The sequence below is a fragment of the Myotis daubentonii genome, chromosome 11 (assembly GCF_963259705.1).
Source record: "Myotis daubentonii chromosome 11, mMyoDau2.1, whole genome shotgun sequence".
In the NCBI taxonomy this organism is placed as follows: domain Eukaryota; kingdom Metazoa; phylum Chordata; class Mammalia; order Chiroptera; family Vespertilionidae; genus Myotis; species Myotis daubentonii.
This window is the reverse complement of record NC_081850.1, coordinates 38,793,904-38,808,914: the sequence shown is the minus strand read 5'-3', so window position 1 is coordinate 38,808,914 and position 15,011 is coordinate 38,793,904. Positions and strand designations below refer to the sequence as shown.

The 15,011-nt window shown below is 36.8% G+C and overlaps 1 protein-coding gene across 10 annotated transcripts in view; it reads right to left on the bottom strand.

The window, feature by feature from the left end:
- Positions 1-15,011, bottom strand: part of SMC5 (structural maintenance of chromosomes 5) — a 78,907-nt gene that overhangs the window by 14,731 nt on the left and 49,165 nt on the right. For all 10 annotated transcript variants that reach the window (XM_059656877.1, XM_059656878.1, XM_059656884.1 and 7 more), the window contains 6 exons: positions 14,238-14,332; positions 13,470-13,602; positions 9,227-9,400; positions 8,967-9,136; positions 6,894-7,017; positions 6,345-6,467 (listed from right to left, as the gene is read on the bottom strand). In XM_059656877.1, coding sequence (XP_059512860.1) covers positions 6,345-6,467; positions 6,894-7,017; positions 8,967-9,136; positions 9,227-9,400; positions 13,470-13,602; positions 14,238-14,332 — 819 coding nt within the window. The remainder of the gene's footprint in view (positions 1-6,344; positions 6,468-6,893; positions 7,018-8,966; positions 9,137-9,226; positions 9,401-13,469; positions 13,603-14,237; positions 14,333-15,011) is intronic.

Here is a 15,011-nt window from a genome sequence, read left to right as displayed (position 1 = left end):
TCACATGCAGTCACCTTACTAATTTGTTCTGAAAATATTCCAGAAGGTAGTGACATAATTACAAGACAGAGGTTCACAACATTTGCCTTTCTATGGAGATGTTTTGTAGGTCTGTAATCCTGTTTCCCTATTTGCTTTCCAACAATTTGGGAAAGTATTAAACTCGAGGGTGGTGGTTAGCTATTCCCGAGTTCCATCAAGGATGATAACCCCTTCTGAAATTTTGTGTCAATCTTCTTTTGTGAACTTGTTTCAGAACAGAATAAATAAAGGAAAAAAACAGAAGTGGTAATAATGGTTCCTTAGTGCAATCTGCCAGGTATTCAGAGGGACAAGTAGGGAAAAAATGATTTCTCCTTGTTTCAAATGACGTAGGAGAGTAAGAAGAAGGGTAAGAATATGTATAGGTAAATGACAGCAAACATGAGAAGAAAAAAGAAACAAGAGAGAAAAAGAACTACCATACACCTACTCTAGTATGTATTCTTTCACTATCATTTCTGGCTATTTAAAATGTGGTTAGTGATTATGGTCAGTCAGCAACAAATCTGTCAAGTACACACTGCATAAAAATAGAGGAACCTTACAACAGGGTTGGCAAAACAGTTATAAATAAAAAGCATTAAAAGATTTTCAGATCAACACATGAAAAAGGGAAGCAGAATGGTGCAAAATATTGCTGAGAAAAGTCAGGGGCTGTACCAAGTAAGATTGTATGGGAACACCTGTCTAAGGTGTGCGTATGTGGGGGATATGAAGTAGAGATCTAAGTGGGTATTATTTATAGGTAACAAAATCTAGACAAGCAGCTAATCAGAAATTAGTTATCTGGACAGTATAATGTGGCCATTTTTGTAAAAAATTACTTAGTGACTCAAAGATTAAAAACAAAACCTCCTCCCAAGAAACTTTCCTAATCTCTAGAGTAGTCAGCTCCATTGGAAATATGAATATTTCTGCTGCTGCTAATAAAATGGATCATAAGAGAATACTCTCTTATCCTGCATCTAATCTTAGTATATCTATGTGAACAAAGGCTGTTGGAAAAATATTTCTCACTATGTCAAGAGGGGGTTAAGTTTGGGAGAATGCTTACTACAAAGACATCATGATTTCATGATACTTCTGTAAACGTAATACAAACCCATAATTTTAAGTTCTTAATTAAAACTTGATTCAAAAACAAAACTCTGGGCACCAGGATCAAATATTGTCTTGTGAGACTTCACTTAAAGCTCCATATAGTATCTGCATGATGGTTCAATTTCTTCATGAAATCTCTTTATAATGAACAACCAGGTTTATAGGCTCAATCAATAAAGCATGGGCTCTACAAATATTTACCAACAGAACGCGCAACAGGCAGACTGGCTTCCTCCACACTCCAACGAAACGAACACTGACAAGGCCCCTCCTTTGGTAGCTAGTTTCATATCCAGCCGACCCTCCTCCTGCCGCCTTCCAGTTTGGGTACTACAGCTTTGGTTTCTTTTCTTTGCTGTATCCCTTCTATACAAGTATTCAGAATGACTACTGCTACTATTGCCCCTGCTTTTTTTGGTGGGGAGGAGAGAGGGAAGGAGCTTTCCATCTTCCAAGCCTCTGGCATTGCTCATCAAACCTGACCTTGAGCTCCTTTTGGCTAGGTGTGCTTATGTTTGCCTGTGCTTATTTGCTAGCAAAATTGGTTTTTCCTCCAGTTTCTTCTAGCCATAAGCTTTTTCAGGAGACTTTGAAGAAGCTGGCTTCAGAATAATGAAGCTCCTATCCCACTTTCATTTACTCTTTCCATTCATCTGTACAGTCCTGTCTCTATTTCCGAAAATCTGACCTGTAGTGATTCTTTCCACAAAAAGATACTACTAAAAGTTCACTTTTACACAACAGGTATGTTTGTGAAAAGCTAAGTGTAAAGCGAATCACATACTGCCCCAAAGGAGCAGAATCTAAGAAAGTAGAAGAATTGATGGGGAAGGATACAAGGGGACTTTGAATACATGAAAAGTTTTAAAAATCTGCAACCAATATGGCAAAGTATAACATTTGTTTAACAGGAATAGTGGACACTTGTATGTTATGTTACTCTTCCTACTTATATATAATTAAAATTTCATACTTAGAATTATAAAAGACCTAAATGAAGCAAATTATAAAAATCATAATGTAAGTTTTAAAATTTTTTCAGTTTTGAAGTGTAATTGTTGAATAAACTGTCCATTTTAAAGTGTACAACTTGCTAAAGTGTACAAATATATACATCAGTGAAACCATCACCACCAAGATAATGAATGTATCTTCTATGACCTGCAGCAGCCCTGTACCCCTCTGTAATCCATCCCATTGTACCCTCCCAGGCAACCATGGATTTGTCACTAGGCATTCTGTAGTTCATAGAATTTCATGTAAATGGATCATATAGGTTTTTAGTCTGCCTTTGCTGCACATCCTCTCCAGCACTTTGGTATACTCAGTCTTAAAATTTTAATCACGTTAGAGCAGTGGTCGCTAACCAGTGGTCTGTGAGGTCCGAAAGGTTGGCGACCACTGCTTTATAGAGGGTCTGTGGTGTTAACTCATTATTATTGCTTTAACTCACACTTCCCACTGACTAGTAAGATTGGGAATCTTTTCAGGTGCTTATTGGCTATCTGTATACTTTCTTTAGTGAAGAGCATGCTTAAAACTTTGCCCATATTTTGGATTGGGTTATTTGTCTTCTTTGTATTGATAAATGTTAAGAGTTGTTTTGTTGTGTTTTTTTCTTTTTTTTTTTTTTTTTGGTTAACCATTACCTGAGGATATTTTTTTCTGGCGATTTTTAGAGTGGGAGGGAGGGGGAGAGAGAGAAAAAAACATCGATCAATGGGGGGAAATAGGAGACATATGTAATACTTTCAAACAATAAAGATTTAAAAGCGGGGGGAAAGACTTAAAACATCAATGTGAGAGTGACACATCAACTGGTTGCCTCCTGCACGCATCCAACCTGCAACCTAAGTATTTGCCCTTGACCAGGCTGACACTCTAACCACTGAACACCACTAGCCAGGGCAGAATTCTTTTTATAGTACTCATTAGGGGTTAGCAAACTTTTTCTATACAGAGCCAGTAAGGAAATATAGTCTGTCACATATTCTTCTGTTTTAACCCTTTAAAAAAAATGTCAAAACCATTCTTAGCTTGCAGGAAACTTTATATAACAGATCCTAAGTTAGATTTAGCCCACAGTAGTAGCTCCTCATCTAGATACAAGTCCTTTGTCAGGTGTATGTTTTGCAAATATATTCTCCCAATTAGTAGCTTGCCTTTTCTTACAGCATCTATTAAAGAAAAAGCTCTAAATTTTGATAAACTACAACCTCTGATTCCTTTTGTGTCCTATTTTGCCAAGTCTAAGGTCATTAAGATGTTCTCTTATGTTTTCTTCAATAAGTTTTATAGGTTTAGTTCTTACATTTAAGTCTATGCCCATTTGTTTGTGTGTCTGTGTGTATATGGTATGAGGTAAGGGTTGTGGTTCATTTTTTGTAGATGACTATTCCATTGTTCCATCACTATCTGTAAGATTATTATTTCTCCATTGAATTGTCTTGGTATCTTTGAAAAACAACAACTGACTGAATATATGTGACTTTATCTCTGGATTACCTATTCTGTTCCACTGACCCATGTCTACTCTTACAGCAATACAATAATGTATTCATTATTGTAGCTTTATAATAAGTTTTAAAATTAGGTGTTGTCATTCAAATGCTTTTTCAGTTTTTGTAAGTCCACTGCATTTTAGAATGAGTTTGCAATTTTCTAAAAACTAAAAACTCTGCTGGGAATTTCAATCAATTTATAGATTTAGGGGAGAAGCAACATTTGAACAAATCCCGAATTTCTGATCTATGAACACAATCAACTGCTCTATTTACGTAAGTCCTATTTTAACTTCTGTCAGCAAAGTTTTAAAGTGTTCAGTATACAGGTCTTGTAAATATGTCCCTAAGTATTTCATATTTTTAATGTGATTATACACAGTATTGTTTTTTAAATTATAATTTCCAATTATTCATTGCTAATATATGGAGCCACAACTGATTTTTACATATTGAACTTCAATTTTGCAACCTTGCTAAATTCACTGTATTTCCTGGAAACTGATGGTTTTACAGCAGTGGTTCTGAAATGGGGACATTCTTCCTCCCCAGAGTACATCTGGCAATGTCTGTAAACAATTAATTGTCATAGCCAAGGTTTGAGGGAGTGTGTACTACTGGCACCTAGCAAGTAGAGACCAGGGATACTGCTAAACATACTACACTTCAAAAAAGACCCTTCACAAAAAGAATTACCTAGTCCAAAATGTTTATCTTGCTGAGGTTGAAAACCCTGTTTTAGAAGCTTAATCAAAATGACATATAATTTTTTACAATATTATTTCATAGGTGGTGTTGTGTCCTTCCATTAAGATCCACATACATATCTGGCTATTTCTTTTGTGATGTTAGCAGTGCAGTTGCAAAGTGACAATATTCTATACACTAATTCCTTCTGCATTTATTATTTGAATTACTTGTTTATCCTAAATAACAGTTCACAGAGGAAAGGAAGGATAAATGCTAAATTCTTTCTTTGCCATTTTTCAAAATGAGCTGGTTCCCTAATATCCTCTAAAGATGACCAATATTATTTTTAAAAGTATCATTATGAATTCATAGATTAAGATATCATTATGAATTCATAGATTAAGATATTTGATGTGTTTCAATCTATTACCACTTCATCTGTGGCAGGAGGAGATTCTTCATGTTCTGAGTCAAGCCATCTTTTAATAACTTCTCTGCTTTCTGGTGTGACAATATAATTGAGGTTAATCTCGGACATTTCTTTCCCTGCTCAGGAATCGGCCATTTCTCCAATGGCCGACTTTAGTGTCCAAAAGTATTTAGAGGCCCAAATCTTGGTCTTTTTAATACACATATCTGGGAATTTTTTTTTCTTTTGGAGACAATACATTGAGTTCATTAATTCAACTTAAATATTTCAAGGTTTTGAATATTCCTTTGTTTTATATCTGAATCTTTATTCTCTTATGCTGAAAATCCTAATGACATAACATAATCCCTTATTTGCTTTATCCTATAACGTAATATATTCAGAATAATATTACAAACATTATATAACTGAAATAATATAAGTTCTTTTTGTTCTTAATATCAAATTTCTGTTTTTTAAAGTCAACTGAAAGACCTTTTCTCTGTGAGGTTATTGGGAAGTCAAAACAAAGTTGGAGCCCTGACTGGGTGGCTTGGTTGGAGCGATATCCAGTACACCAAAAAGTTGCAGGTTTGATTCCCAGGGCACATACCTAGGTTGTGGGTTCGATCCCCAGATAGGGCATGTATGAGAGGCAACTGATCAATGTTTCTCTAAAAATATAAATCAATAATCATATCCTTGGGTGAGGAAATAAAGATTCCTTTCATTTAACTTTTGCTAAGTTAGTTTATCATTTTACTAGTAGTGATTTGTATCCTTCATAATAAAACGATAATCATATGTATGACATATTCTTGAGTTCTGTGAGTCAGTCCAGTAAACTCCTGAACCTGATGAGATCATGGGAACCCTCCAATTTGTAGCCAGTTGGTCAAAACTACAGGTGGCCCGAGGACCCCTGGAACTTGCAGCTGGTGTCTAAAGTAAGGGCAGTCTTGTTGGGGACTGTGCAGTCTTAACTTGTATAGTCTGATGCCAACTTGGGGTGGTTAATGTGAGAATATATTGTAGTACACCAAATTAAAATACCCTGAAATTTAGCTTTGTTGTATATGTTGTCCATGGGTTTGTTATTATGTGGATTTGAGACTCAAAAACTGTACCAGGTCACTACCATTTTGTTGCCAGCCTTTCTTTGTGTTGTATGTTAACTTAGTACATCCTCCTCTGCACACTATTTCAATTTTTATCATCATTTCACAGACAGTTACAGAAGATTAAATTGCCATAACTATACAATGTCACTCTTACTGTTAATTAGAACTCATCTGCAGTGTACTCTGTGAAATGTGCAAATGGCAATTAAAGCTACAATGTTCATGACTATAATTTATGAGTTAATAAGAAAGCAGACAGGGTACTTTAGTTTTCAAGGAACTAAATCAGATATTCTGATTTATCTTTTATGATTATTACCACCATCAAATAACAAATACATAGTAAAGTATTTCAAATGCATTAAATTTGTAAATTAAACAGAACACAAACTGCATACTGGATATTTTGATATATATTGTTTTCAAACAGGTCTGAGGCTAGAACCCAAAAATTAAAAAAAATAGAAGCAAAATATTTACCTCTTTGACACGTAGTTGTGATGATGTAGCCATATAATCTGATTCTAATTTGTTCTTCTCGGAGATCACTGTAGTATTTTGAAGAATTAAATCTACTTTTTGTATATGCAAAGAAGTGCAAATCTAGGAACAAAAACCCGTAAAAGTTTGTCTTTTAATGTATTATTTTTCTTAATTGTAAAATTATAAACCGTAAAAATATTCATCTGATGTGACTTGGTTATTTTTATAACTATTTCTTACAAGAGAACTTTTAAAACTTTTCCTGTGTATTTATAATTTAGCATAATGAGTGCTTTTAACCAATTTATTATCTTACTAGAGGCCCGATGCACAAAATGCAAGAGTAGGCCTTCCTTCCCCCAGCTGCTGGCACCTGGGACCCGGGCTTCCCTAAGAGCCCCGGTTTGTCCAGAAGGACATCCAGTCTAATTAGTCTATTACACATTTATTATTATAGATAATAAAAATGTCAAATAATAAAAGTTAAAAATCTCTTAAGATTTTACTAACTTGTCTTATCTACCTAACATAAAGAAAATGCCTTACCTTGATTAGGTTTGTTAATTCGGTAACAAGTTTTGCTTTTTGAACATTTGTTTCTTTGATTTTGGTATTTGCTTTTCGCTCTTCCTCTTCAAGATTGCAAGTATCCTGTTCCATCAGCTTTAAACTGTAATGATGAAACATATAATGATGTAGAAGTCAGTTATACACAAGGATTGAGCCCAAATCCTTGGTCCCCTGCTGTTTTATGAGCTATTTAGCAATGCTACCCAGATGTCTAAACTGCTAGCTTCTAGATTAAACAATCATTTTATGCAACTATGCAGGATCAAAAAGTATTTGTTGAGATATGTAAAGGGTGAGGCAAAAGCAGGTTTACAGTTGTTTGTATGGAAAATAATGCAATACTAAATAATAATTCAGGAACAAACATTGTTTTGTGTACTCACAACTATAAACTTACTTTTACCACACCCCGTATTATGTGCCCAGTGTAATCTATCTAGGCAACTAATGCTAGTGCTAACGGTATAGCATTTGGAATTACAAATGTGGATCTGAATTTGCTCCTTCCTGCATAACTGGACAAGTTACTTTTCTGGACTTCAGTTTCTTCATCTAAAAATTAAAAATCATAAGAGAACCCCTCCTACAGGACTGTGGTGAAGATGTAAACTATATAACACACTTATCGTGCCTGGCTCATAACTGATACATATTAGTTGTTACTCTTGTTTTCAATATTATTTATAAACACAGTCCCCCCCTCCCCTTAAGGAGCTTAACTGGGGGTCGGGGTGGGGGTAATGGGGGACTTGCTTAATAAAAAAACACACCCCATGGCTCAGTGGTGTAGAGCTGACCTATGAACCAGGAGGTCACAGTTCAATTCCAAGTCAGGGCAACAGCCTGGGTTGTGGGCCCCTGTAGGGGGGATGCAGGAGGCAGCCAATCAATGATTCTCTCTCCCCCCCTTTCCTTTCATCTCTGAAATTATTTAAAAAATACATAAAGTTAATACTTTGTTCTTTATTTTAAGATGAAGAAAGTAAGGCTCAGAAGCTAAGTTATCTAAGATCACAGATATGAAGTGGTACGAATGCACCAAAGTCTGAATTGTTTCCACTACACTATGTTGCCATTAGGGGATAAAGCAAGAACAAAAGATGGGAGCAATAATAAACAAGAATAAACTAGTTCAGTGGAGTTATAGAGTGTCCTGAATGGTACATGGGGGAGGGTGATGAGTTGGAATGGGTAGAGTGAAACAAGATTCTGGAAAACTTGAAAGCGAGTCTAAGGGAAAGTAGTATTTAAGTAAATTTCATGTAATGGCAGAAAATCACAACAGATATTCTTACATGGAGGTAGGAACATGAAAAGAGAAATTTATAGTATTCTGGAGGCACTGAAGAGAGTAGGGACTAGTCAGGCCACCACTGTAGTATTCCAAAGTGCATAACTGTACATATGAAAAGTCATTTCACTATGAAAATCAACAATACTTTATGAGGAGAAAGTTTAGTTTTAGACAGTATAGCAGCTGCAAAATAAAGGTTAAGTGTTTGCAGGTGCTTGAATGAAGTGAAGGGTTTAAGTTGAAAAAAGGCTTAAAGTAAAAAAAAATTCTAGGCAGTTAGAACTTGTCTTAAGCAACCAAGGTACATTATTAACTTTTAAAATAAAAGTTAATGACATTTGTTTGCTTAAAAAAATTTTTTTTTCTTAATGCATCTCAAATGTGATTCAATTTATGAATGTGTTTATAAACACATACTATATTAGGTCAAGGTAAACTTACATCTTACTCAAGCCAATGAGCTATCATTTATTATTAAAGGCTAATTATGTCATTAATATCTATATCTTTATTCTACAGGCAAGAAGTATAAAAGAACAACAACAAAAAGATCGGAGCTATGATGTAGTAAGATATGGGAAAAACCTTGAAACTAAAAGCTAATATTCATTTCCCCTGGTAGTAGGATTAAAGTTTGAGAAAAAAATTATTACAAAATGTGCTTGAGGGAATTATGGTGTCATTCCAGGGTAAACTAATAGTATCTCATACTGCTTTGTGTCTCCAGCCACACCCCATGAAACGATACAAAATACCTTCCTAGTTTGGAACTAATTTTTTGTTCCAGTTGTCTTTTCTTGTTTTTTCTTTCAAGAAGCTCCTTCTTTCGTTGTCTGAGTTCATTATCTTTGTGTTCTAGATGTTTGTTCTTCTCACGCAAAGCAATCAACCCTGATTCCACTGCATGCAATTTTCTATTAATTTCCTATGGGATATTCAAAATAGTTAAAGAGCCCTAGTTAAAGTATTATAAATCCAGTTAATATTTTTTTCTAATAAATTTTAAAAAACCAACCTTTAGATGTTCTTCTAGGTGTCTTCTTTGCTCTAGATCCACAGTGACTGTGAGAAACTGGGCTACTTTTAGGGATGTGTTACTAGAAATAACTTTATTTGAATAAACAGAAGTTTTCACCACATACTTTTCTTCTGCTGTATACATTTGTTTTAATCGGGTTTCTTGTATTACCTACAATGTAAAATAAGTATCAGTGCATATCTAATAATAACTGATATATTTTAAAAAAATCAAAGAAATAATAATACAGATCAAATGAATTTTAGATCAAAATATAGTATACAGTTGTTTTTAAAAAACTTATCCAACAGTATTTCTAAAAAGGTGGCTGATACATTTTATGTTATTATCTTAGATAACATTAAGAAAATTAGGAGAAACCAAAACAACTAGCAAAGCTAACTATATTCTACTTCACTATACAATCGCTCCCAACTAAGTGTACTTTCGGAGCTTTATTGTATCTACAGAAAAGATACCAGGACCCATGTGTCCATACATTGAACTGCTATTTCAGGTAAGTTACTTACTCTTCCTTCCCCTCAGTTATACTGTTCAAATATACATAATCTTAAATTCAATTCCCATATAATTTGAGAGAATACTTAATGGAAACACTTTTCAAGGATTTCAGAGACTTAATTTTTGCATTTTGGGGGGATCTTTTTTCTCAAGAACTTATACAAGGAATAGATCTAATAAAGAATACGCTGCTGTAATTCAGTTTCTGTCTAATCTCTAAAGGTTTATTACCAATACTATTATAGCTTCTCTGCAGAAGTTTATAGTCTAAGTGAAGAGAAAATACATTTAAGCATCCTAAATTTTATAAACTGGCATCCAATGCTGAATAATTTGGAATGAAGGGAAAGCCTAGAACAGGTTACCCAAGTTTCAGGAAAATAAGTTTTAAATGGGATTAACTGAGAGATGGTGAGGGAAAGGCATTCCCACCAAAAAGGACATCAAGAGCGTCAGCAGAAAATTTAACCAAAGGGGGAAGTATTAGAAATTGAGAATAATTCCATAAATAGGTTGTAATCTATTTTTAGCGAACCTAAAATGTTAGAATTCAATAATAAAGCAAAACTTACACTAAAAAATGTACTGTTAGTCTAAGGAAGAAATATAGCTGTTATTGTCATTATCTAGATATGATTGCAGATATAAAGATAAGTAGTTTCCTCAATATAAGTTTATATCTTCTGAAAGATATCCAAAATAATGTCAGGGACTTTACAGTATATGCACATGTCTGAGAAGCATCTCATCATAATTTATAGGTGTTTATATACAATACTAGAGGCCCGGTGCACAAAAATTTGTGCACTCGGGGAGGGAGGGGGGGGTCCCTCAGCCCGGCCTGTGCCCTCTCCCAGTCTGGGACCCCTCGGGAGATAACGACCTGCTGGCTTAGACCTGCTGCCGGGTGGCAGAGGGCAGGCCCAATCCCTAGGTGCAGCCCCTGGTCGGGCTCAGAGCAGGGCCATTTGGGGAGTTGGGGCACCGCCCCATGTCATGCACAGAGCAGGGAGGATCAGGAGGTTGCGATGCCACCCTCAGTCACGCTCAGGGTAGGGCCGATTGGGGGGTTGGGGCACCGCCCCCTGTCACACTCAAGGCAGGGTCGATGGGGAGGTTGCGGCGCAACCCCGTCACGCACAGAGCAGAGCCCATCAGAGGGGTTGGGGCGCCGCCACTCCCACACTCAGGGCAGGGCCGAAGGGGAGGTTATGGCCTTACCCCGTCACACACAGAGCAGGACCCGTTTGGGGGCGCGGGGGGAGAGGGGGTTGGAGCACCACACCCTGTCACACACAGAGCAGGGCCGATCAGGGGGTTGGGGCACTGCACCCTGTCACACACACAGCCGCAGAGCGATCAGGGGGTTGGGGAGCTCCCCCCTATCAGGCACAGAGCAGGGCTGATCAGGGGGTTGGGGCGCCTTCCCCTGTCCTGAACAGAGCAGGGCGGATAGGGAGGTTGTGGCCCCGCCCCCTGTCACACACAGAGCCGCAGGGCGATCAGGGGGTTCAGGGGGTTTGGGCACTGCCCCCTGTCACACTGATGCCGGTGCCGGGAGGCCTCGCGGCTCCGCTGATCCCCGTGCACTGGGTGTGTGTGTGGGGGGGAGTGTCCCTCAGCCCAGCCTGCCCCCTCTCACATACTGGGAGCCCTCAGGCGTTGACCCCCATCACCCTCCAATCGCAGGATCGGCCCCTTGCCCAGGCCTGATGCCTCTGGCCTAGGCGTTCGGCCCGGGCAGCGGGAACCCGCAGCTGCAGCGGCCCCACGACGTGGGCTTCGCTTTAGGCCCAGGCAAGGGACCCCTAGCTCCTGGGACTGCCAGCTTCGACCGTGCCCAGCTCCCATCGCTGGCTCCACCCCTACTTCCTGCTATCACTGGCCAGGGCGGAAAAGGCACCTGATTCTCCGATCATGGCTCCCCCCTGGGTTTCCGATCACTGTCAGTGGCAGGGGGCTTCTTCCTGCTTTCCCTTTGGCCTCCCTGCATTGTGCCTACATATGCAAATTAACCGCCATCTTGTTGGCAGTTAATTTGCATATAGCCCTGATTAGCCAATGAAAAGGGTAGCTCGTACGCCAATTACCATTTTTCTCTTTTATTAGTGTTGATAGCACCCAGTTGGACAATGCAACAATAAGTATAAGAAATATTCAATGTTTTCAAGGATTTTAAAGATACCATCACCTATATAAAAATAGAGTTTAAGAAAAATATTTGAAAAGAGATGAAGGAAAATATGACTTATTATGAATTAATTTTACTTTCAATGTAAATTATTTGAATTCCAATGCTGTTTCTCTAGTAAAACAGCTCTCTGGGTGACTTAAGTACATGAAAATAATTCAACATGAAGCACTGTTCAAGAAGTAAAACTGAAAGCCCTTACCAAATTTTCTATAGTCTTTTTGCAATAGTAAAGCTACCCTCACCTTCAAACAGCCCTACCTATACCTAAAGTTATGATAGACATTGGTTTGGTTTATGAATATGGTCTTGTCCTTTTTTCTAAACACCGTAGAATTAAGACCAGAGCGCTACACTGGAATAACTGTAAACCAGTTGTTAGAAAATTTTAAACATATTTTCTAATAAAGTCAATATTGTAAGTAACAGTAGGTCTGTAATTGGGTCCTTAGATGCTTACAAGTGGTATTAATAGGGCAACTTGGTGTTATGGAAAAACCTGTTTTAGAAGAGATTTCTTCCCTGATTCTGCCTGTGATACAAACAACAAATATGGTTTGGAGCCTCGGCGTTAACTTGTAAGAAGATAATTCTAAACCGTGTTGGCAGAACATAGGAACTAAGAGTTCCTTGAGAAACCTGTATGATCTTATCAACCAATGTCACCCAAATAAAATTGCAATTAGTATATTAAAAAAAAGCCTGGAAGGTGGAGGAGGGTGGGAGATAATCAATCAAAAACCTTGTATGCATGTATGCATAAACCCATGGCCACAGATAATAGGGTGTTGAAGGAAGGCTTGGGGGGTCAAAGGAGAAAAAAACGGGACATATGTAATACTTTCAACAATAAAGAATTACAAAAAAGAATGGCTTATCAGGGAGATCACTTTGTAAGTTATATAAAAATCCAACCACTATGCTGTACACAGTAACTAGTATAATATTGAATGTCAACTATAATAGGAAAATAAAAAACATTTTTTTTAAAGAATCCAATGGATTAAAAAAAAAGCCTAAGTACTACAATAAGCCAGGAAAATGAAACCCTATTAAGTAAGGACGGTCACTGATATATGAGGTAATTTTAAGTAGAAGCTTTAAGACGGGGAGGTTTCACTATATCGAAGCCTACCATCCTGAAGTATACTTTCTCTGAAAGATAATCCAGAATACAAGAACCTAAATGATTAAATCATTAATGTAACGTTTAAACATAGGTCCATCAAGCAAGGCAGAACAGAATCAGGTAAGAGTGCCAGGTATTTCTTTTCAGGATTTAACTTAATGACCCGATAGGTATTATTTATTTACTCTAGGTAACTCCACATCACTCCTGTCATAAAGTACTAGTCAATACTTTATGTTATATTATGTTTTATGTTATATTAAAAATACAAAATACAAAGATAATTTCTGTGTGGTTAAAAACAACAGAATGATAAAGCTTCTTTAAATTTCTTACCTTTTTTCCTTGAGTGTAAGCTAAGAAAACTTAATAAAACTACCGATTTAGTACTTTCTTACCCGTTCTATTCTTTCTCTGGTCCTTTCCGTTCCTACAGGAACTTCATGAATATGATACTGGCTGCAAAGGTAGCTCATGACAGGAGCAGGTGCATCAAATAATTCTCGCAAATAAGAGAAAAATCCATACTGTCTGAAAGGAAGAACACCTATTAGATTTTTCTTCTTAAAATATCATTAAAAAAGTCTGATGGTTGACAAGTAGCCAATAAATAAGAGTCTTTTCTTTGTGTATTTGTATATTTGAAAATCACTTAAGTGGTTAATAATTGAGATTTATTGCCTTGTCAAGGTTTAATTTTTATATATTTATGATTACAAACTATTAAACTGGTTTTTTTGGACACTTCTTCTATTGATTTTGTATTTAGAATGTCTACTTACATTCAGAGTTAAAATATTTACTTATTACTGTTTTATAATTGCAATTTTTCCATTTAGTCCTATGGAAATTATTTTTGCATTATTAAGTGGTGTTTTATCACTTTATTTTCCCAATAATTAACCAAGCATTTTGGTATTTTTAATTAAATAGTCCAATATTATTCCAATGATTTAAAACATCATCATCATATATTAACTATACCATAGTCTGTTCCTGCGCCTAGATTTTTCCTTATTTTAGACTTAAGTAGAGATCCTAAAGGGAAATAATACGGCCTATAACAAATATGTGACAAAAAGATAATTAAAATATATTAAAGAGATAAATGACTACTCAATATTTAAAAGGTACAGGTTAGTTCTAATAGTATTTTCAAGACTTACTTTAGTTCATTTAGAGATCTTGAAGGTGCTCTGTCTGCATATGAACTCCTGGGAGCAATAACAGCATTCACTCTTAATTTCTTATTGTCACGAACCTGAATATAAAAAAGGAAAATATTAATAACCATCTATGCTCAATCAAAATGAGTTTTAAAATTAAGGTATTCCTACTGGCATTCATGGGATGATCAGAAATTTAAACACTGACAGGGTATTTAATGGTACTTACAAGAAAAATTTTTAGTGATATTGTAGTTATGTGTTTTTACAAAGAGTCCATTTCTTTTATAATATTCACTGATAAATTCTATGAAACAGTTAAAAAAGCAATAATACCAGAACTCTTTCAGGAAATAAGAGGGACATTTCCCAAGTCATTTTATGATACCAGCATCATCTTTTTTTAAAAATTAAATATATTTTTATTGATTTCAGAGAGGAGAGAGAAAAATCATTGAATGGCTGCCTCCTGCATGCCTCCTACTGGGGATCGAGCCCACAACCAGGGCATGTGCCCTTGACCGGAGCAGACCCTTTAGTCTGCAGGCTGACACTCTACCCACTGAGCCAAACCGGCTAGGGCAGAATCACTGGTTCTTAAACCTAGTTTTCATGAAGAATAGGATACAGCCGAAAGCGGTTTGGCTCAGTGGATAGAGCGTCGGCCTGCGGACTGAGGGGTCCCAGGTTCGATTCCGGTCAAGGGCATGTACCTGGGTTGCGGGCACATCCCCAGTGGGAGATGTGCAGGAGGCGGCTGATCGATGTTTCTCT